Raw genomic sequence first — 24,742 nt, 5'->3', positions numbered from 1 at the left:
GGCCCTCCAGAAGGTGAGGTAATTGCAGCCACCAGAGGAGTGAGATCCTGGCCGTTGGTGACAGACGTATTCTCTGGTGCATGTGTAGATGAGATCCCGACCATTTGTCCAGGCGATCCAGTTGGAAGGACCGAGCATGAAATCTCCCGTACTGCAGAGCCTCGTAAGAGGCCAAAATCTTCCCCAGAAGACGAATGCACTGATAAACCGACACCCGGGCTAGCTTCAGGACATACCGGACTATTGTTTGTATCACCAACGCTTTTTCCTCTGGAAGAAACACCCTCTGCACTTCCGTGTCGAGGATCATTCCCAGAAATGACAACCTCCTGGTTGGTTCCAAATGTGATTTTGGAAGATTCAGGATCCAACCATGTTCCCTGAGAAGCTGGGTCGTGAGAGCTATGGACTGTAACAGCTTCTCCCTGGACGATGCCTTTATCAGCAGATCATCCAGATATGGAATTATGTTCACCCCCTGTCTGCGGAGGAGAACCATCATTTCCGCCATCACCTTGGTGAAAACCCTCGGTGCTGTGGAGAGGCCGAATGGCAGGGCCTGGAATTGAAAATGACAGTCCAACAGTGCGAATCGGAGATAAGCTTGATGCGGCAGCCAAATCGGAATGTGGAGGTACGCATCCTTGATATCCAGGGATACCAGGAATTCCTCCTCCTCCAGACCTGATATCACCGCCCTTAGAGACTCCATTTTGAACTTGAACTCCCTCAGAAAGGGGTTTAGTGATTTTAAGTTCAGAATGGGCCTGACCGAACCATCCGGTTTCGGCACCACAAAAAGGATTGAATAGTAACCTTTGTTTTGCATCTGGGGAGGAACTGGTACAATAATCTGTGCCTCCACCAACTTCTGCATGGCTCCCTGTAGGGTAGCCCTGTCTGCTGGCAAAGCTGGCAAGCCTGATTTGAAGAACCGGTGAGGAGGGAGATCTTGAAACACAATATTTTGTACCCAGGGATCCAGGCCGGATGACACCCAGACGTAACTGAAATGTCTGAGTATCGCCCCCACCGGCCCTATCTCCAGGCCGCGTGGTCCACCATCATGCTGAGAACTTTGGCGTAACGAAAGCAGGCTTCTGTTCCTGGGAACCCGCAGCAGCAGGTTTTTTGGATTTTGGTCGACCTCCTCTAAAGAAGGTGTTGGACGGTTTGGCCTTTCTTGTTTAAGTAACTCGAAAGGACTGTGATGCAGCTGAAGAAAAAGGTTTCTTCGTAGCAGGTGCAGCTGAGGGAAGAAAAGGTGACTTACCAGCTGTAGCCAGGGAGATCCACGCATCCAACGCTTCCCCAAAGAGAGCCTGACCTGTGTAGGGTAGGCTCTCCACACCTCTCCTGGATTCCGCGTCGGCAGACCACTGGCGAAGCCACAGTCCTCGACGAGCTGAGACCGACATGGAAGAGATTACTGCAGCCACTGAACCCAGGTCTTTCATGGATTCCACCATAAATCCTGCAGAATCCTGAATGCTACGTAAAAACAATTCAACGTCACTTTTATCCATTGTATCCAAATCCTCAAGTAACGTGACTGACCACTTTACTATAGCTTTGGAAATCCATGCACAGGCAATAGTAGGCCGTAGTATTGCCCCTGAAGCCGTGTATATGGATTTGAGCATAGTATCAATTTTGCGATCAGCTGGCTCCTTAAAGGCGGTAGATCCTGGGACAGGTAAAACCACCTTTTTTTCGATAGTCTGGATACAGACGCATCCACTATGCGTGGGTTTTCCAATTTTTTTTCTATCCTCCTCAGGGAAGGGGAAAGCAACCAGAACCCTTCTAGGGATCTGGAATTTTTTCTCCGGGTTTTCCCATGCTTTTTCAAATATTTTATTTAGTTCTTTGGACGCAGGGAAGGTTAGCAAGGCTTTCTTATTGTCAGTGAAGTAATCCTCCTCAACCTGCTCAGGTGTTGTATCAGCAATATTCAACACATCCCTGATAGCCTCTATCATCAAATGCACCCCTTTAGCAAGAGATGCGGCCCCCTTGAGCACATCCCCATCACCGTCTGCCGTGTCAGAATCGGTATCCGTGTCATCTTGCATAATCTGGGCAAGAGCACGTTTGTGGGAACCTACAGAGGAGGGCCTTGAGGTAACAGAACCGGACCAAACTGCCATAAAGTTCTGTAAAACCTGAGTTGCAGATTCATTCTGTGCAACCCTAGTAGAAATCTGAGAAATCATAGATTTGATAGAGGATAACCATTCAGGCTCCCTTGCTGGTATCTGCGCTAAAACAGTGCAATCCTGATTACATGGAATGAGATCATCCTGAGAGGACATATCCTCCGGAGCATATGACACAGAGTCCCTGGACATAGCTAATTGGAGACCCCAAACACTCCACACACACACAGGGGAGGCTAGACAGAGTTTCACCCCCAAGAATGGCAAGAGAGACACAGAGATTGGAGCCAACCCACACACAGCGCTTTCAAGGTATAGGGAGACCCCAACCAGCGCTGACTGTGCACCTTAATAGGTTACACAGTCTTTACACAGCCCCCCCCCCCCCCCCCCCTTCTACAACCCTCTGGTACCGTAAGAGACAGCTGGATTTGCTCTGGAGGGACTGCTCTTCACTGACAGCATTTCTGCAGGTAGGAAAATGGCGCTGAACGCTGCTGGGTCCGCTCTGAGGAGAAGCTCCGCCGCCTTAATGGCGCTGTCTTCCCGCTCTTCTGGAGATTATACTGGCCTGAGGAATTGTGCTGGCAGAGATCCTGGAACCCTGACAGGCCGAGAGGTCAGTGTAGGGTGTAGGCGCTGGCTCAGGGCGCCCCTCACATCGCCGCACTATGTATCGCTGAGCCCCGGAGCGCAGTTAGTACTGTGCTCCATACCCTGTTGCCGCCATCTTCACACCGGCTCCCCGCTTGCTAGGGAGCCGGTGACTGATCTTCTGGCTCTGTAAAGGGGTGGCGGCATGCTGCCGGGGTGAGCGATCCGCTGTGGCGGGGAACGTTCGATCCCCTCAGGAGCTCAGTGTCCTGTCAGCGGAGATAGTGGCTCAGACTCCGCAGGGCGGGCACTACTCCCCCACTTAGTCCCTCGAAGCAGGGAGGCTGTTGCCTCCCTGTAAAATAATAAACTCTAAAAATACATTTTTACTAAAGAAGCTCTGTAGAGCTCCCCTAGCTGTGACCGGCTCCTCCGGGCACATTTTCTAAACTGAGTCTGGTAGGAGGGGCATAGAGGGAGGAGCCAGCCCACACTCCCAAACTCTTAAAGTGCCAATGGCTCCTAGTGGACCCGTCTATAAACCATGGTACTAATGTGGACCCCAGCATCCTCTAGGACGTAAGAGAAATGTCTTTTATCTGTACATTTGCACAATGTATTGTTTACGCTGCAGCATCCAGTCACACACTGTCCATTGGGTTCAAATAAAATAATGGAAACCGGATAAAAATTAGTGAGTCAAGTTACTATAAAGACATTTGTCTCTCACTCCTGGACAGTGCAGCCATGGTCTTATTAGACTTGTATGTCCTATAGAACACAACCTTATTAAAACCAGGTGAAATGCAGCCTTGAATTTAGTCAGCCACAGAACCTGTATAAATCATAGGTGTCTCAGATTAAAGTGATAGTATGGCAAGCTTACGCTTCAAAGGAGAAACATACATAACATGGAACATCCGTTATTACTTTCTAACTCGTTCCATTTTTACAGTGAATGGTTGACCTCATATATTTCCCTTTTTTGTTAATCACCTAAACTAAAAAGCTATTTAATGAGGTCATATTTACTGCACACATTAACCATGTTTACGCAATAACATACCTCTGACCGGAAAGGTAATTTGTGCCAAAGGCATGAAAACAAGAGACAGAATGAATAGAAAAATACTGTTTTACTCTTGTAATGTTTAGTATTACACATATAGACAGAACATAAAATAAAACTGTAATAATTTTCTGGCAACGCCTCATGTTTTGTCTTGTAGGCATAATATGGCAATGTGTTCACAAAATAGCAGCAATAATGAACATATTGTTCTACCATAACAAATGACAAAGTGAAAACTAATTTTGGTATTATACATATTTAATAAATTAAAAGTTTACTTTATGATATTAAAATAAGAAGCTGTTTGTAAACCCTACAGATATAACAGTGCTCTGTACCCCTCCCACTACAATTTCTTTTTTCAATAAAAATCATTGATGTAAAAAACAAAAAAAGTACTTAAAACAAGAAAATTGACATTAAATATATTAGCTTATTAGTTATTCCAGAGCGGTGGTATTCAGTATGCCGGCTGCTGGGATCCCGGCGCTCAGTATACCGGCGCCGTAATCCCGAAACCCGGCATACCGACAACTATTCTCCCTCTTGGGGGTCCACGACCCCACTGAACGGAGAATAAATAGCGTGGACGCATAGCGCGCCACCGTGCCCGCAGCATGGCGAGTGCAGCGAGCCTGCAAGCGGCTCATTTGCGCTCACCCAGCTGTCGGTATGCCGGAAGTCGGGATCTCGGCGTCGGTACGCTGTCCACCGTGATCCCGGCCGCCGGCATACCATACTACACCCATTCCAGAGTATATCTGATTAAATTTGCTGTCAGCATTACCTTTTATTTCACTAAGGGCCGGATTCAATTAGCTGCGGTCATATACACGCAGGGAAAAGGGTGGTAGCCTCGGGGCTATTCAATTACAGCTCCTTTTTCCCACGTGGTAAATTTGCCGCTAACATGCGCTAACCCATAAGTTCTGGGATATGTACCCATAACTGTGGGTTAATGTGTTTGCGGCACCTTCGATAAGGACACTTACTGGAGATTCCCGTTTGAGTCTTCCTTGGGTTTAAACAATGCAGTCTGCACGATTATCATGGGTTGCCGCGGTTGTAACTGAATAGCACCAGCAGACCAATTATCCTGCGGTTAATTACCGTGGCTAATTGAATCTAACCCTAAGGGGAGTTCATTTACAAAGTGCATAACACCCTCTCCACAGTGCAAAAGCAGCTAGATTTTTACTACTGTGCCAAGATTTACACTGAGGCGCAAAGACTGATGGAACAAAAATGGCTGCAATTACGAGGGAGCAGCGCTTCTCAGAGGAAAATGGGGGTGGAGAAGGGCAGAAACAAAATTTCATCTTGTAGTGCAAGAATAGATGAAAAGGCACATTTTTAGGAGAATTCCTATGGCTACGGATTTAATTTTTTGCGCCATCTTGGAGCTGGTGGCTTTCAGGTCTTGTCTTGTGATAGGTCAATTTTCCACGTCCATGTTGTACAGATCCTTATGTCTGTCAAAAGTCTGAGCAATATAATGAATTTTATGTAAAGCCCCCCACACCACTGGCATATTTATAATGGGTGCAGTGCACAAGGGCCCCCGGGGTCCAGGCGGGCCCACACTGCACCCATTATTTTTAATACTTAACATCAGGAGTCCCGCGGCGCAGCAGCAGTGCTGCAGAGATCTCTGGGAAAATGGTGCAGCAGCATTTTCCCGGTGTTTTGAGAATGTGCAGTAGGAAATTCACTGGGAAAATGGCTGCCGCTCCATTTTCCCAGAGATTTGCACATGCGCTTTAGACTCTGGGACAGCGCGCAGAGCTCTACAGCGCTGCCAGCTAGAGAGAAGGGGGCCAAGACGGCGCCTGCACACAGGCCTCCTCCTCTCTAGATACCTCGCCCCTCACGACACTATTATGACTGCAAGTGTAGTGATACGGTGCTCTGTATTATAGGTCACTGAGGAGAGGGGCGGAGTGATACAGCTTGGTATTATTTGTCCTCAGAAAAAATGGAGCGAAGTGAGACACAGAGCTGTGTAGGGATGGCCAATAGCAATATATATTTCTGATACAGAATACATTTTGGATCGAGTATATCAGTGTATCAGTGTGAAAATAATATTGATCCTGGAAAAGATTGATATTATTTTCACAATTTTATTACGTTTATTAGATACAAACATGCCAATCCTGTGACCATCCATCAGGGTATCCAGAAATATTTTTCAGCCAAATTTGCTATGTGAAAATTTATATTTTCAAGAAAATTTACTAAAATCTTCTTATCAGGAATGGACTCCGATAAGAGCCTGTACTGACCAGGAGCCGGAAGCAGTGTGATAGCTAAAACTATGTATGAAGAAGCAGTGACTAATCAAATAGCATTACATAATACAAGTGATGGAGGTCTCTGCGAGAGGGATGAGAACTGAAGCGAATATTGGCCCTCATTCCGAGTTGTTCGCTCGCTAGCTGCTTTTAGCCGCCTCCCTCTGGGAGTGTATTTTAGCATAGCAGAAGTGCGAACGAAAGGATCGCAGCGCTGCTACAAAAAAAAATTGTGCAGTTTCAGAGTAGCTGCAGACCTACTCCTACCTTGTGATCACTTCGGACTATTTAGTTCCTCTTTTGACGTCACAAACACGCCCTGCGTTCGGCCAGCCACTCCTGCGTTTTTATCTGGCATGCCTGCGTTTTTACACACACTCCCCGAAAACGGTCAGTTACCACCCAGAAACACCCACTTCCTGTCAATCACTCAATGATCAGCAGTGCGACTGAAAAGCGTCGCTACAACTTGTGTAAAACTGCATCGGCTTTTGTGAAAGTACGTTGCACGTGCGCAGTGCGCACCACACACCACACGCATGTGCAGAAGTGGAGATTTTTAGCCTGATCGCTGCGCTGCGAACAACAGCAGCTAGCGATCAACTCGGAATGACCCCCATAGTGTGCACTGTATATAATAAACATATAATTAAATATGTAGGGGTTATGAATCTTCATGGTGATAGAATTATTTTTGTATCAATATCCCGCAATCATTGGTGAAATCAACTTTTCCAGGTTTTTTTATTAAAATTACTTTCTTTCTTTTCTCTTTTTTTTGCAAACAAATTAGCTAAAGTCATAGCAAACTAAATGCAAGGGCATAAACAAGAGTGGGGAGAGGCAATGTGTTACAGAGACAACCCAAAGGCATAGGCATTACAGGAAAAGATCTATGCTGTATGTTTTCCCTTAATAAGGACAATCTCAGAGCCATGACCTTTGCACAGTACACAAATTAGATATAAACTGAACAGATCAGTTTTGAAAAGCCCAGACTCTGTAACAATCAGTGTCATAACTAGACAATGAGGTGCCCTGTGCAAGAAAGAACATCAGTCCCTCCCCACAAACCACTTCCTATACCTCTTTCTCTCATTTATAGTGCCATCAATAATAACCCCCCCCCTCCCCCCCTTCAGAATGTTCTATATTTCTGCTGTCATTGGCCTAAAACTACATCAGATTTTCACAGTAGATAAAGAGAACCAAATCAAACAAATTAGACAAACAAAATTAGACGTGCTCATTTTGTATTGAGGAAAATGATCCAATATCACATATCTGTGAGTGGCAAAAGTATGTGAACCTTTGCTTTCAGTATCTGGTATAACTCCCTTGTGCAGCAATAACTGCAAATGTTTCCGGTAATTGCTGATTAGTCCTGAACATCGGCTTGGAGGAATTTTACCCCTTTCTTCTGTGCAAAGCAGCTTCAACTCTGTTATGTTGGTGGGTTTCCTCCCATGAACTGCTCGCTTCAAATCCTTCCACAACATTTCCATTGGATTAAGGTCACGATTTTGACTTGGCCATTCCAAAACTTTACATTTATTCTTCTTTAACCATTATTTGGTCGAATGACTTGTGTGCTTTGGATCGTTGTCTTGCTGCATGACGCACGTTCTCTTGAGATGCAGCTCATGAACAGATGTCCTGACATTTTCCCCTCAATGATGGCAAGTCATCCTGGGCCAGATGCAGCAAAACAGGCCCAAACCATGATACCACCACCAACGTGTTTCACAGATGATATGAGGTTTTTATGCTGGAATACAGTGTTCTCCTTTCTCCAAACATAACGTTTCTCATTTAAACCAAACAGCTCTATATTGCACTCATCTCTCCACAAAACATTGTTCCAATAGCCTTCTGGCTTCTCCGGGTGATCTTTAGCAAACTGCAGATGGGCATCAATGTTCTTTTTGGAGAGAGGTAGCTTTCACCTTTCAAACCTGCCATGCACACAATTGTTGTTCAGTGTCCTCCTGATGGTTAGAAAGGCATTCAGTTGCTTAGAGGTTACTTTGGGTTCCTTTGTGACCTTGCAAAATATTAGACTCCTTGCTCTTGGCATAATCTTTCGGTCGACCATTCCTGGGGAGGGTAATAATGGCCTGGAATTTTCTGTCTGACTTTTGATTGGTGGAGTTTACATTTTTGAGATGTGGTTTTATAAGCTTTTCCAGCCTGATGAGCATCAACAAACAACTCTTCTTTTGAGGTCCTCAGAAATCTCCTTTGATTGTGGCATGATACACTTCCACAAACTTGTATTATGAACTTAAGATTTTGATAGAGCCTTGTTCTTTTAAAAAGACAGGTTGTCAACTCACACCTGATCATCATCCCATAGATTAAAAATACCTGACTGTAATTTCCCCTTCAAAATATCTGCTAAGCCTAAAGGTTCACATACTTTTGCCAGTCACAGATATGTGATATTGGATCATTTTCCTAAATCAAAGAAAAAAATGTGCACGTCTAATTGTTTGTCTCCTTTGTTTGATTTGGTTCTCTTTATCTACTTATAGGACGTGTGAAAACGGAGGTAGTTTTAGGCCAAATTTCAGCAGAAAGAGAGAAAATTCTGAAGGGTTCACAACTTTCAAGCACCACTGTATGTGTGTATATGTATATACACACACACACATATATATATATATATATATATATATATATATATATATATATATAAAACAGGATTTTAGTTACCTACCGTTAAATCCTTTTCTCGTAGTCCATAGAGGATACTGGGGTCCACATTAGTACCATGGGGTATAGACGTGTACACTAGGAGCCATGAGCACTTTAGAAAATTGATAGTGTGGGCTGGCTCCTCCCTCTATGCCCCTACTACCAGACTCAGTCTAGGAAACTGTGCCCGAGGAGACGGACATACTTTGAGAAAAGGATATAAAAGGATAGTGGCGAGATTCCGAACCAGCACACACAAACTAGAGGAAAGCCAAGCTAACCAAACTTTAAACCAGGAACAGAAACCGCTGAACCAGCAATACTTAACCAAGTAACAGTGCAGGAAGAAACGAAGCACTGGACGGGCGCCCAGTATCCTCTACAGACTACGAGAAAAGGATTTACAGGTAGGTAATTAAAATTCTATTTTCTCTTACGTCCTAGAGTATACTGGGGTCCACATTAGTACCATGGGGATGTACCAAAGCTCCCAAACCGGGTGGGAGAGTGCTGATGTTCCTGCAGAACTGACTGACCAAACTGAAGGTCCTCAGAGGCCAAAGTATCGAACTTGTAAAACTTAGCAAACGTGTTCGAACCTGACCAAGTAGCTGCTCGGCAGAGCTGTAAAGCTGAGACACCCCGGGCAGCCGCCCAGGAAGAACCCACTGATCTAGTAGAGTGGGCCTGTACAGATTTTGGACATGGCAAACCTGCCTTGGAATAAGCATTCTGGATAGTAAGCCTGATCCAGCGTGCAATTGTCTGCTTTGATCAGGACACCCAATTTTATTGGGATCATAGAGAACAAACAACGAGTCAGATTTTCTGTGACGAGCTGTCCTCTTCACACAGATCTTCAAAGCCCTCACAACATCCAAGGACTTTGAAGTAGCAGACCGGAACTACAAAAGGTTGGTTGATATGAAATGCAGACACCACCTTTGGAAGAAATTGCTGACGAGTTCTGAGTTCAGCCCTATCTTCATGAAAAATCAAATAGGGGCTTTTGTGAGACAACGCCCCCAGCTCCGACACACGCCTCGCAGAAGCCAAGGCCAGCAGCATGACGGCCTTTCACGTAAGAAACTTGATGTCAACGTCCTGTAAAGGTTCAAACCAATCCGACTGCAGCAGTTGCAACACCACGTTGAGATCCCAAGGTGCCGTAGGAGGCACAAAGGCGGTTGGATGTGCAGATCCCCCTTCAAATATGTGTGAACCTCATGGAGGGAAGCCAATTGTTTCTGGAAGAAAATGGATAATGACGAAATCTGGACTTTTATGGAGCCAAAACATAGGCCCACATCCACACCTGACTGCAGAAAAAGGAGAAAACATCCCAGTTGAAATTCCACCGCAGGAAATTTCCTGTACTCACACCAAGAAACTTATTTTTTCCAAATACGGTGGTAATGTTTAAATGTTACCTCCTTTCTGGCTTGGATCAGGGTTGGAATAACTGAAATCCGGAATCCCTTTCCGGGCTAGAATTTGACGCTCAACCTCCATGCCATCAAACGTAGCTGTGGTATGTCTTGATAAACGAATGGCCCCTGTTGGAGAAGGTCCTCGCGAAGAGGTAGAGGCCACGGGTCCTCTAGGAGCATCTCCAGTAGATCCGCATACCAGGCCCTTCTTGGCCAGTCCGGAGCAATGAGAACTGCTTGAACCTTTTCCCTTTGTATTCTTTTGAGAATCTTTGGGAGTGGTGGAAGCACGTACACCATCTGGTAGACCCATAGAGTCACCAGAGCGTCCACCGCCACTGCTTGCGGGTCCCTCGACCTGGAACAATAATGCTTGAGCTTCTTGTTGAGACGAGAGGCCATCATGTCGATTTGTGGCATTCCCCACCGACTTGTCAAGCACCCGAACACCTCCGGGTGAAGGCCCCACTCTGCTGAGGAAGTCTGCTTCCCAGTTGTCTACTCCCGTAATGAAGATCGCGGACAACACCACAGCGTGTCTTTCTGCCCAGAGGAGAATCCTTGTTACCTCTGACATTGCTGCCCTACTCTTCATTCCGCCTTGTCGGTTTATGTATGTTACTGTCGTCACATTGTTCGGCTGAACCTGAATGGCTTGATCTTGAAGAAGATGTGATGCCTGTAGAATTTTTTAGTGATATCAGTCTGATGTTTTAGTGCTAGTTTTGTAATAAAACCATGTATACTTTTATCATATTGAATGAGTAAACAGTCTACCTATTCATATACGTCACCAGTGGTCGCTTAGATATATCTTATCAGCTTTCCCCACTCTATTCCTCTATCTAGCATATATACCAGTGCTAATTGCATTTAAGGTACAGCTGAGGCCCTCTATCTTGCAGGGAGGGACAGTGTATACGGACTTTTAGTTTTGTCTGAACATTGTGAATATACAGGACTGTGCAGTGGCCCTGTTAGCCTTTCTTTTGTCTATCTATCTATATATATATCAGTTCGATTAGAAGCTGGCAGTCCTTTTTCTCTCAACAGTAGAGAAAATTACAGCTGCACAGGTGGACACGGTGCGTCAGACAAGCCAGGCCACTAATTGAGCAGTGTGGGCTGATGCGCACACACAGCCCAGGGACATAAAACATGAGCTCAGCGTCAGACAGGCCAGTCTCCTGACGAAGTGTGATACGAAACGCGCGGGGCGTGGCCTGTCTGACGCACCATGTCCACCTGTGCAGCTGCTCCCACTGTCTGATCCAGAGAGGTTTCCTGACGAGTCACGGCTATACCATAGCCGGCGGCGCGGTGTGTGGTCCCGGGTGGCAGCCAGAGGGTTTGCAGTTTGTGCCAGTGGATTTTCTTTGAACCGTGTGGTAACCAGCCCACAGCGTGTGCTATATGGTACGAGTCCTATACAATTTGTCCGTGGACCTGTTACTGTTTTTAAATTGAATAAACAGTCTGCACTATGAGCGCCTTTTCCATTATATTTTATTCCTATATATATATACCTGCTTTTCCTTCTCTTACTTAAACCATCTTCGCTGGCAAATCCAAATCCCTATGTTTATGTACCCTGTACTAGTCCTATATTGGCTTCAACTGTAAGTCACTGTTTTCCTGTTTTGCTTATTTGTTTATGTACTCTGTAACTGGGCGCTATGGATCCCTTGTGGTGCCATATAAATAAAGGATGATAATAATAATAATGACCATAATAATAATAATAATAATAATGTTTATTTGATTCATTTCTCTTTTTATGATCACATCTTCCCATGTACCTCTGTGTTAGCTTATTTAATTCAACTTGTATAAACAAAAGGGAGAAAGAAGAAGGCTCTTGTGTGGGCGCACTCATTAATGGTAGTTAAATAACTAGAATGAATAACACTAGGTTGATTAGTCAGCAGATAAAACAAAATTTATTTGGAAATATTAAGAATATAATTGCCCCTGGTTGAGGAGATGTGAATGATCCCAGATAAAAATGTTCTGGTCCTGCCTCAGGAAATGAGATGGAGAGGGGTAGAGACACTGCAAGTCATAAACCCTTTCTCACCCGGCCAGTACAGATGATCTGTATTAATGAGATCAATTAAGTCAATTGATTTTAGATTCTGTCATAATCCTAATGAAGGAATAACAGCTGTTATGGCAATAAGTAATAATAGAAACAAATCAAAGGATATACCAGGGTAAAGAAAGAAAAGGATAGGAACAAATGGTGATGCTGCTGTTGGAGTCACATACCACACATCATATGCAATGATTGATGTTCTACAACACTGAGTATTCCCTGTGAGTCTCCACCTCAGGTACTAACTCAGCCCACACTGTTTCGCTTCCAAGATCGGACGAGATCGGGCATTAGCAGTGTGGTTTGATAGTAGAAGGATTTGGTCAGACGTCCAATGAGAGTGCACCTATATAGGGGGGGATAATTAGCTGGGTCTTATAGATATAGTGTGGATCTGCTTTTTGTGTTAGGCAGGAGACATCAAGTCCCACACCGGTGGTATTGTGTCCCTGGATCACAAATGAGAGTCCACGAAAAAGGAAGATATATAGATTTATGAAAAAAACGAAGATATATAGATTTATGAAAAAAAAAAAATGGGTCCTGTTTTGTCCAACTGCAAGTGATTCACTCCTAGCCTCAGGTCAGATCATTCCATCCTGCCATTTTGGGCTAATTTTTGCCCAGCTGTCATAGAAATTGTATCTATATCCGTGCAGCTTCATTTATGCCTTTTTCCAGGCTTATGCATCTTAGTTTATTGCATCAGGATTAAAAACTGCATTTTATAGGAAAGAAATACTGCATTCTTCTTTGACTTTCCTCCTGCAGATCCTGTTGTCATATTGCTGCATGGGTTATATGAGAATTTCATGTCTATTTCCCTATATCCTAATGATTATAACAGCTCCAATTCACACAAAGTGTTTCTAATGACACCCATGTCACTAGTGATTATTTCATTGCATATACCAGTACTATTTATTTGTATCTACAATTATCTTTGACATATTTTCTGTTCCTTACACCAGTACCAATGTACACATATATATATAAAAAAAAAAAATAAAAAAATAAAATTTTTGATCCGTGTTTCTTTATCCAGTTGTATCTATACGGACGGGTAATTTTTATCACCCGTTCCTAATAACTACAGCCTAATTGATCTCCATTATCCTTTTTAGGGTTTTTTTTTTTTTTTTTTTTTTTTCATAAATCTATATATCTTCGTTTTTTTCATAAATCTATATATCTTCCTTTTTCGTGGACTCTCATTTGAGATCCAGGGACACAATACCACCGGTGTGGGACTTGATGTCTCCTGCCTAACACAAAAAGCAGATCCACACTATATCTATAAGACCCAGCTAATTATCCCCCCCTATATAGGTGCACTCTCATTGGACGTCTGACCAAATCCTTCTACTATCAAACCACACTGCTAATGCCCGATCTCGTCCGATCTTGGAAGCGAAACAGTGTGGGCTGAGTTAGTACCTGAGGTGGAGACTCACAGGGAATACTCAGTGTTGTAGAACATCAATCATTGCATATGATGTGTGGTATGTGACTCCAACAGCAGCATCACCATTTGTTCCTATCCTTTTCTTTCTTTACCCTGGTATATCCTTTGATTTGTTTCTATTATTACTTATTGCCATAACAGCTGTTATTCCTTCATTAGGATTATGACAGAATCTAAAATCAATTGACTTAATTGATCTCATTAATACAGATCATCTGTACTGGCCGGGTGAGAAAGGGTTTATGACTTGCAGTGTCTCTACCCCTCTCCATCTCATTTCCTGAGGCAGGACCAGAACATTTTTATCTGGGATCATTCACATCTCCTCAACCAGGGGCAATTATATTCTTAATATTTCCAAATAAATTTTGTTTTATCTGCTGACTAATCAACCTAGTGTTATTCATTCTAGTTATTTAACTACCATTAATGAGTGCGCCCACACAAGAGCCTTCTTCTTTCTCCCTTTTGTTTATGCATATGTCACTGGCTCTGGGCGCACCCCCAAACTGGACATTATATTAAAGATTTTACTTGAAAATTGTCCAAATTTGGTTTTTCTGTAATCAAAAACTATTTTCAGACCGGTGCCGGGTCGCCCCCTTTGTGTAACAGTTAATTCAACTTGTGTCAGCTGCTTTCCTGGGTAGTTTTACAGCAAGTATGCTTGGGCTCAACTTTAAATGCCAATGTGCAGTAAGCATATCTTAAGTGACAGAGTAGGACTTGCAGAAAAATGGGATCCCTTGACAGAGGGCTGCAAGCTTCAATGTATTGATCAATATATTAACCAAAATCCCATTGTTTATTCTGGATACATATATAACCAAAGCAAAGAATGGCACTCATGGTCTTTTTAGCAAAATACAAATGTTTTATTCCAAAAATCAGATACACATGATTTTGATGTTTCAATACAGACACACTCCATTGTTGGGACAATTTCAATAGCAGTATTTACACAATACAGCAGCCATTATTTGTACTACAACATTTGTAGTTTGCTATAAAGACCCTGAGTGCCGTCTCTTGCTTTGTTAACGGATTTGCACTGCAGGTTTACCAAGTTCTAACTGGACTCCTGGTCAATTATTGGAATATATCTGTTTTGCTACAAAATGTTTGTTATACGGTTAATGCATGTTGGCCACATACACTGCATTAGGTGACAAATGGCTTGATATCACACCTTAACTGATAACAATGCATTCAAATGCAAATCATGTGCATCTGTGTGTATGCGTGCCAAGTTGCTCATTCAGATCTCTGGCATTTTGGCATCTTAGTTATTGACCTTTGATCTTGCATGAAATTGATCTACATATGCGCAGTAAAGTGAGCATACACATATGCTCCTTTGCACATTTGCATGATTTTGGTCCAGTATCGGGGAGGAGAACAGTGGCTTCCTAAAGAAGGCTTAGTATAGATGGGGTAAGTATACTTGCTGAAGCCCAGACAGTAGATGCAGATGACAGCTCTGGGGGCAGAGTGGGGATCTTCACATCATCATTAGTTCCTGCCCCCTTCGTGCGTCAAAATACCGCAAATTGCGGGTCTGAAGAGAGGGGCTGAGCTAAAATTAATCAAATTGTAGCTCCCTCCCTACTGTCCCGCAATTCCTGGTATTATCTCACCATCCTGTCTACTTTACTACAAAGTGTGCGGGATGCAGGTAACCCATCCAGTCTTCTGAGACTCAAAAAATCGTGAGTCAGCTGGACCTTCCAGGAAAGTATGTAAGTATGGGGTTAAGTTTGCACAACTATAAATACATGCCGACTGAGAAACATACAGTATACAGTACACATAAGCCTAAGAAAGCAATATTACTTGGTAGTGAAGGACAGACGCAAATAGCAGATTATATGATGATGATGATGATGATGATGAACAGCTTAAGAATGGCTGTTTGCAAGTGCACTGTAGACTGGTGCTTTCTTCATTGCTCTGCATTTATTTTTCTCTTGTGCATTTGTATAAGTGAATTGTTTCTGATGTATTTAAGTAGTATTTCTAGTTTTAGTGAACCCAATAGCCTAACACACAACAAAACACATATTTATAAATATGTTCATAAGTGTATGTGTTGTATGCCTGGAGTAAACAGAGCATATGTTTTTTTTATTACAAATTTTTCCTTTTATTGAAGCTTTCACATGTGACAAGAAGGTCATTCAATTTTCTACAGTAATACCACTTTCAGACAGAAATGTCTGAAATTCACGGGTTTTATCTGGCATTTGAGAGCCGCTTTCTGACTGACCCCCTTTCACAAAGACAAGCAAATTACCGGGTCAAGAATTTCTACCTGGCAATTTGCAGATTAACACGGATATTTCTTCTGCGTAAAAGGGTCAACCCGAGTCGAAATTGCCACGTCTCCAAACTGATAAATTCCTGGGTCGAAGTCCCGGGAATTTTAACCCAGGTTGACTCTTTCACACAGAAAAAGGACCCGTGTTGATCGGCAAATTACACATTTCATGGCAACAGTCTTATGTCAAAAGATGCAAGTTGTGTTCTTGGCATGTGTACAGGTTATCTGTTGTATCCTAAATAGCTTAGTGTGATCTGGGTAAATACTTGTTTTGTGTAATCATTAAACAAATGCAGATGGAACAGCTGCCCAAAAAAAAAAACCACAGGCAGTACAGTAAGGGTCTGGCAGCGTGTAAACATTGTTTTTGTCATTGAATTACATTATTTTATATATTAAGGATAAATGACTTATTTAGCTTCAGTTGCAGTTTTGGTACAATAGCAAAACTGCAACTGCTATCACTAGCATACTGGGAGCCGCTCAGGACAGGGCAAGGCCATCCAGCATGCTAATGGAAGTCAGCGATGCAATCGCAATTCAATTGCGATCGCATCACTAAATAAGTGAAGCTCCCCTGCCTGGCTGTGAAGGCAGCCGAGACACCACCATTTTCCTGTGCGCAGCAGGCGCGTGTGACGTCACGCGGCTGCCCCGAACTTGCAGCCGCAACACCAACTCGCCGCTCCGGACTGCCCCATCAGGCATGTGACTGCATTGTCCGGCACATGCAGAACAGGACCGGCGAGTGCGCACTGGCCCCCGGGACGGGGGAATGCTGCCGCATGCATTAGCGATGCAACCTGAATAAGGCCCAAAATCCTGACACAATGACACTTTTGGGGGAATTCAAATGTTTAAAAAGTCGGTTGGGTGTCTTTTTTTTCCCCCTGTCTATTAGACAGACACCCAACTGCCTTTTCAAACAATTGAATATCCCCCTTTACTTTAAACAGCAAAACAATGGATATTTTAAACCTATGCTAGACTTGCACATGTAATTGGTCACTATGAGGGGTTGTAATGGCGGAATCTGTCAACACCTTTAAGAATGGGTTAGATAAATTCCTATTGGATAAGGATATCCAGGGGTATGGTGCATAGTCAGTCATGCATTATAGTTACTATAAATAGGGATAAAATGCAATGGCTGACAGCAGCATCAGTCAGAAATTTTAGTCAAATCATCATGCATAGGACACCACAAATAGGTTGAACTCGATGGGCAATTGTCTTTTTTCAACCTCAGATACTATGTTACTATATTACTATGATCCTACTACTATAATGAACCGGCGTGAAAAACACAAATAGATAATTGTAATAGTGATAAATGTGGCCATCAAAATACAGCAAGCCATGCTGTTGATGAAGTAATAACAAAACTTAAGCCCAGGAAAGGAGAATTTAAGTCATATAAGGCATTAATAATGGTAGTAATTTTGAGGCGTATAACTCAGATTCACAGCTTTTGCACTAATTATCTATACCAGCAATGCACCCACATATTATGCCTGCATCAAAGCCTCAGCCATAATGCCAGTAGTCTGAACATCCACTAAGGAAAACATACACAGGTACACAAATTATGCCACCATTACTGCCCTATACACATTATGTTGCATATTCAGTTAGCCACTGGGTTTACTCCGTGGCTAATTGTCAACTAATAACCGTGCTGCACAAGGAAAGGCTATTCAATTCAATAGCCTTTTCCCCGTGCCTAAAATCTGGGAATGCATATACTCAATGAATCCGTGTGTTCAAACTGAAATCTAAATTGCAGTGTAAAAATAAAGGTGTCTAACATTTGTGTGCTACATGCAAAAGCAGCCAATATTTACCCTGCACAAAAAAATATATAAATGTATTTACTCCCCTTGCATGGCAACTTGGTTTATTCCAGACACAAACTTACGTGCTTTTTTTTTGTTTTACTTACAAACAAGAATCAGGCACATTGGCATGTAGAAGGCTTCAACTATCTGAGTAACTGTTTGCTCATAACTATGTAACAACAGCGCCTTCACCATCCTGCAGCTTTTACTATCCATTTCATCATAATATAGATCTCCAGAGTTGGAATATTTGCATAGAAGGGAATTTTGTACATTCAAACAAAACATAATAGAAGTTGCAGTATTCATCTAGTCAATACAAGAGATGTATAGCCTAACGTCAACCTTGCACAACAAACACCCCAGTTGTTTTTGGTTGCTATTTATTGCACTGAATATAAATTGTGGACCAGTAAACTAAAATAATAAACATCAACAAATAATATCTGTATAGACAGGTAAATTGTAATACTGTCATCAGTACAATGTACATTGGGAAACCTGTGACTGGTAAATAATTGTTGATGCCAGAAGTGGTGGTTGAGTGTCAAAGAAACAGCTGATTTCCTGGGATTCTCACCATAACAGCCTCTAGAGATTACAGCGATTGGTGAGAAAAAACGCCCAGTGAAAATGTCTAGTACTGTGAGCGAAATCCCCTTGTTAACGAGAGAGGTCAAAAGAAACTGGTCCAAGCTGACCGGAAGGTGAGTAACTCAAATAACCATGTGTTACAACATGGCGGCAGTGCATCTCTAAATGTACTGCCCCCAAACACTGAAGTAGAAGGGCTACAGCAACAGAAGAGCACACAATGTTCCACTCCTATGAGCTAAAAACAAGAATCTGAGATTGCCATGGGACAACCTCAGAAAACTGGATGGCTGAAAAGTGAAAAAATATCACCTGGATCTGCAGATTTTTCTGTATTGTGTCAATGGTTGAAGTAGAGGTGATAGTGTAATGGTGTGGGTCAGGTTTTCTTGGCATACATTAGGCTTCATCATACCAACTGAGCATTGTTTAAATGCCACAGGCTACTATTTCTGACCATGTGAATACTTTTACGCCCAGTCTTATAATGGATACTTCCTCCAGGATAACAAGCATCTTTTTCCCCCCAGATAATTAATTTTAATCATTTAGCTCTGATTTATACAGTAGTATCTGTTTAACAATGCTTGCTTGCTGGGACTTTGTGTCTGAAAAGAGCTGTCTGGGCAAATCAGTCTCTCACTGAAAAGTCTGTCAGTGAAAGACTACACTTAGTTGATGCTTGCAGATACTGGAGAGGGATCGGAAGATCCCTTACAGACAGTAGCACCAAGGCTAATTTTTTCATGGCGTTACCTAAGGAGGTTAAGTTACATGTTTTGGACAGACTGCAATCCCCGAACAGAATACAATTCGATAAAATACGGTGCGCCAATGATGGCTGCCCTCTGCTTCCAAAATGGAAAGAAAAAGTGTCACCTAACACTTTATGGATCGATGCAGTCAAAGAATAGGTAGAATCTTTAAATGAGTCTTGTACCTAAATGATAGGTCTACCGTTTGAAATCCCAGCTCCCACAAAACGTGTTTGTCTACTCTTTAAACGGTAGACCTATCATTTAGGTACAAGACTCATTTAAAGATTCTACCTATTCCATCTGAATGTTTTATACATAATACACTATGAATGTTTTATTTTATTTTTCTTGAGCGCCTGTGGATTCAAATGGTATTTCTTTGACTGCATAGACTGCAATCCCCATTGGAAAAAAATGGGGACTATGGTCTGCAAGTGTTAAGGGGGGTACACACGGAGAGATCCGTGCTTAAAATCTAAGCAATCTTGCTAGATTGCTTAGATTTTAAGCACGGATCTGCCGTGTGTATGCCCTCCAGCGATAGCGATGCGCGGCCCCGCGCATTGCTATCGCCGATGCTAGATTGAGCTGCATGCAGGCTCAATCTAGCGGGTCGCTCACTTCACCGTTGTGTGAAGTGAGCGGCCCCCCGTCGGCTTTCCCCCTCGCTCAGCACATCGCGCTGTGCTGAGCGGGGTGAGAGATGTGTGCTGAGCGGTCTGTGTTAAGATCGCTCAGCACACATCTCTACCGTGAGTACCCCCCTTTAGTTTGCTGAAGGCAGAAGATATCTGTAATATCTCCTCTGTTTAGACTTTTGTTGAATAGACTTGGAACCTAAACCATGCCATTACTGCATGATTTTAAGGGGGGGGGGGGGGGGGGGGGGGGAATGAGGCCCTATATTACAAAGAGCATGTAATCTCAAGCTGGTTTCAGGAACACAATGAGTTCAGCGCACTCCCAATGGTCTCTATAGTTACCACATCTCATTCTTAAGGGGGGTACACACGGAGAGATCCGTGCTTAAAATCTAAGCAATCTTGCTAGATTGCTTAGATTTTAAGCACGGATCTGCCGTGTGTATGCCCTCCAGAGATAGCGATGCGCGGCCCCGCGCATCGCTATCGCCGATGCTAGATTGAGCTGCATGCAGGCTCAATCTAGCGGGTCGCTCACTTCACCGTTGTGTGAAGTGAGCGGCCCCCCGTCGGCTTTCCCCCTCGCTCAGCACATTGCGCTGTGCTGAGCGGAGTGAGAGATGTGTGCTGAGCGGTCTGTGTTAAGATCGCTCAGCACACATCTCTCCCGTGAGTACCCCCCTTTAAAGCGCACCTTAGGGATGTGGTAGAACGGGAGAATTATAGCATGACTGCACATCCGATAAATCGGCAGCAACTGCGTGATGCTTTTATTTCAATATGAACCTCTAAGGAATGTCGCTAAGGAATGTTTGTAGCACCCAACTGAATCCATGCCACAAAGAGTCCATACCATCCAACATTTTACACATAAAAAGCGGTACAAATTAGTAAAGGGGTCATGGCCACGGGTGAAGGGGGCGTGGCCACGTCCCCTTTCCTATACTTTCAATGGGAATTTGGAGAGTCAAAAATTGGTACAGACTATAGAAAAATGGTACAACACTGGGAAAAAAGATACAGTTGGAGGGTATGAGAGGCCAGGATTTTTCTGGGTGCAAGTTGTTGTCCCACCCAGTACTAGAAAGGTATATTTAGTAAAGAAACAACGTGGTCACTCTGTAAAAGTCTAACTGAAAACCCACTTTGATTTACATTATATGGATTAAAGAAAAGCTTCCCCTTGTATTTCAGCATTAAAACAAAATGTGTGTCTATATATATATATATATATATATATATATATATACTGCTTGATGTATCTGCTTCCTTTGATATGATACACACATGGGGTATAAGCCAGTAAAGCCCACAGGGCAAGCACTCAGTCAGCCCATAAATTTTTAGAGCACAGGAATGAATAAAAGAACTGACCTTGCAAAATAGCCTTGTCTTCGCTCCTTCTTTTCTTCCTTGCTGTCCATGATAAACACTGCGAGGAGACAGAAGAAGTTTCTTAGTCAGAAGACCTTTTCCTTTTCACTGATTCATGTCCGCTGACATTTCCCCTGCTTTGACAACACAAAGAGGTACATTTAAGACCAGTAAACGACAACCTACTTCCAGTCTGATCAGACATCAACTGTATTTCTTAAAGGATGGAGCAATAATCTTCAATGGCATAATATGGGTCACATGGCACACGTAATGTGCCAAGAGAAAAATATAACCACGCCATATAAAACACACACACACTGTCAAAGTCAGAAAAATATCATGATGCACACTGCCATATTTGCACCTCATATGTGTCCCCGCTGCGCATGCGTACGCTCTCCCGTGCGTGCGCATACTCGCTGTTATGTGCACCCGCAGGCGCACGGTATGCGCATTTACGGTAGAGTTTATGTGCGCCTAGCGTGCGACTCAATCGTTACATATTTTCACCATATAATGTATTTTGTAGATTATGGTCCCTTTGATAGAATTTGAAAGTTTAGTTAATGTAGCATGTTCATGAACAAAGAGATCCCTCTTTGTTTGATACGAAGGGTCAGACAAGGGTTATACAGTGGTGTTTAGTATCCATCGGAAGAGTATTTAATTAGCAATATTCCGGTGTTGGTTTGAAGCGGATAACTCGCTCGTGCGAATAGTTATGGACATAAGAAGTTTATGGACTTTTACTATATTTGCACTTTATTATCCATGCGGCGGGAAACCTAGTTTCCCACCCACCTGAGCAGTTGGAAATAGTCACAGCCCACCTGTATGAATCAACCTATGACCTTTTGTTATAATGCGAAGAGGAATTCCTGTGTCCAATGAACAATAAGAATATAGGACCATTGTACTGTATTATGTGTAGGGTATAAAAGGACAAGCCGACCTGATCCAGCTCTCTATTCTCTTCAACGGTTCTCATTGCTGATAATCGGGAGCTGGATATCCAGAGGCGCATGCGATTGTTTCCCTTGAGCGTAAGTTTCTCCGCAATCATATTGTCTTTCTTGTTATTGTGAGCCATATATCTCTCTCTCTCTCTCTCTCTCTTCTCCTCTTTCTCTCTCTTTCTCTTAAGTGTTATTGTACTGCTATTGTATTTCATGTGTAGTTATCTGGTTTGGTAGTCTATGTTATATTGGTAGTGTATGACTTGTATTGTTTTATTCTTTTTGAACATTCATTCATTTCCTTAAAAGGCGTTAGACCCTTAGACCGGTATTGTGTGTGTGTTCATTATATTGCAGTGGGTAATAGGAGCGTCTCTATCGCTCAAACAGCTTTAGTGTAAACCATCTTACACTGTGTTGCATTTTCACCTTATCACTGCACAAGGGTTTACAGTATAAGTACATTGTTTATGGTATAGTTATAAAGGTTTAACATTGTGAGCGTCTGCGCCGCTGGTGATCTCTTCGTGGTCCCGAGCGTCCGCTACGCTAATAGCGTATCATTACGTTAGTCGGTAGCCTATAGCGTGCCTGCCTGTGATCTCTTGGCCGTAAGCGAACGTGACGCTCGAGCGTCTCGACTACGGCTAAGCGATTGTTACGCAACGTGCGTACCCTTACGGTATACCATACGCCAATAGCGTACTGTGTTCTTCCACCTTTTAGAGGGTTTTAAGTAAGATAAATATTCAGCTTTATCAATTGGCGGCTCGCCCGTCCTTCACATATCTGCACTAGGTAATTTCAGCAGACATTATCCATCAGCAAAGGGCGGGAGGTCATATTCCTCGTAGTGCTGTCTGGATAAGCGTCTGCTTCGCTTAGTAAAGGGTGCTGAAGGAATCCGGAACCGGAGGTAAGAACAATACGCTAGTGTCTTTTAAAACTGTTTATTTCTGTCTTGCGTACGCACGCACGCATATATCTGCATTTCTTTCCATTCGTGTATTTTCATATCACTCTCCTGTTTGCCATTTCACAATTGTTAACGGGCTAAGAAAGATTTGTTGCTATCAGTAGTTAAAGAGTAAAAGTAATACATTTAAGGGGTAATTTGTAAAACACGCACACAGCTTTGCCTAAGATACAAGGAGAGACTTGTGTGGTGCTCGGTAGATGATCGAGGATCACCTACATTGATAAACGTGTTAATTGTGTTACGGTGGATATCGGCCTTGCGTACACGTGTCTCTAACAAAAGGCTGAGACTCGCGTACGTAACCCAAAGGCCGACGCACGCAGCGTATATTACGCAACGGAGTGTCCGGGTACGCCCACGTAACAAATCACACGATAAGTGTTATTTTAAACAGGCGAAAAGGTGGCAACGCGATAAATAGCGCAAGTCAATTTTAGTGTCTGAAATTTAAATTAATAGATCCTTCTCAAAATTTACGACTCATCTGGTCTAAAGGAAAGAAATTTCTGCGCAGAAATAGAAATAGAAACAAAAGTAAAGTGTACATGTGGTGAGTGAGTGTTTGCATATATAAGTTTCTACAATTTTTTGGGATTGAACCACAGAAATCATCGAGTTCTCGTGAAGTACATACGTGTAAGTGACATACATGGTGGCTAGGGAGGCATCCCTTGTTAAACATATAAAGAGCATTAGAGTGTAGCAGACCAGGAGGTCATACTGTAGCAGACCAGGAGGTCCGGAATACAGACCAGGAGGTCTAGGTACAGCAGACAAAGAAGTCCGCTATAGAGACAAGTAGCACAACACCAGGAAGGGTTGGTGCGGAACCCATATAGGCCATAAAGCTCAGGCTGAAGGAATTCGCAGCTGCTAAATTTCGATTCCACTGGTCGCTCCGCACATAAGATTAGTTGCTTATGTGCTGAACGATTGTACCGCACGTAATTGTGTGCATTAGTTAGTAATTTGACCCAGTACCATTTGCGTACGAAAGGGGTCATAAACGCTATTTGTACATTCTAACGTGATTTGTGTAATTTTTTATTTTTGTAAGGGAAGTTCGCTGGTCACTCAGGAATTATCCAACAACCAACAGTTACTGGAAAGGGTTAATGCTCTGCGGATCACACTCGCGTGTTCCAGTAAACAAAGGTTCATAGGGGCCCTAGGTCGAGTACGCCAGCGCTAAAGCAGTGTGTGGGCGTATTGGTCGGCGTGGGCGAGTGAGTGGGGTACTCGGTAAACTACCACCGTCAACCTATCTTGAACATCTTGGTTTTTGTAAGGGTTCGCTGAAGACCCTGATATAAAGGTCAGAGGTAGTGCAAGCAACACCTGCAAGCTATGGGGGCCAGTTGTTCAGGTAGGGGGCGATCAACCTCGGTTCGGGTTGATTTAGTAAACCGACCAATCGGGTCGGCAAGGTATGTAATGTGTGAAAAATACGGTTCACACACAGAGGTTTTATGT

At 43.2% G+C, this 24,742-nt stretch overlaps 1 protein-coding gene across 4 annotated transcripts in view; it reads right to left on the bottom strand.

The window, feature by feature from the left end:
• The window catches only part of NCOA7 (nuclear receptor coactivator 7), a 433,065-nt gene that overhangs the window by 276,807 nt on the left and 131,516 nt on the right, over positions 1-24,742 (bottom strand). For 2 of the 4 annotated variants that reach the window (XM_063917277.1, XM_063917279.1), the window contains exon 2: positions 21,332-21,468. In XM_063917277.1, the coding sequence (XP_063773347.1) occupies positions 21,332-21,381 (50 nt within the window). In that variant the 5' untranslated portion in view covers positions 21,382-21,468. The remainder of the gene's footprint in view (positions 1-21,331; positions 21,469-24,742) is intronic. The other 2 variants (XM_063917278.1, XM_063917281.1) reach the window with 2 other exon arrangements.

This window comes from Pseudophryne corroboree, chromosome 4, assembly GCF_028390025.1.
Source record: "Pseudophryne corroboree isolate aPseCor3 chromosome 4, aPseCor3.hap2, whole genome shotgun sequence".
NCBI classification, from domain to species: domain Eukaryota; kingdom Metazoa; phylum Chordata; class Amphibia; order Anura; family Myobatrachidae; genus Pseudophryne; species Pseudophryne corroboree.
This window is presented reverse-complemented; position numbering and strand designations above follow the sequence as displayed.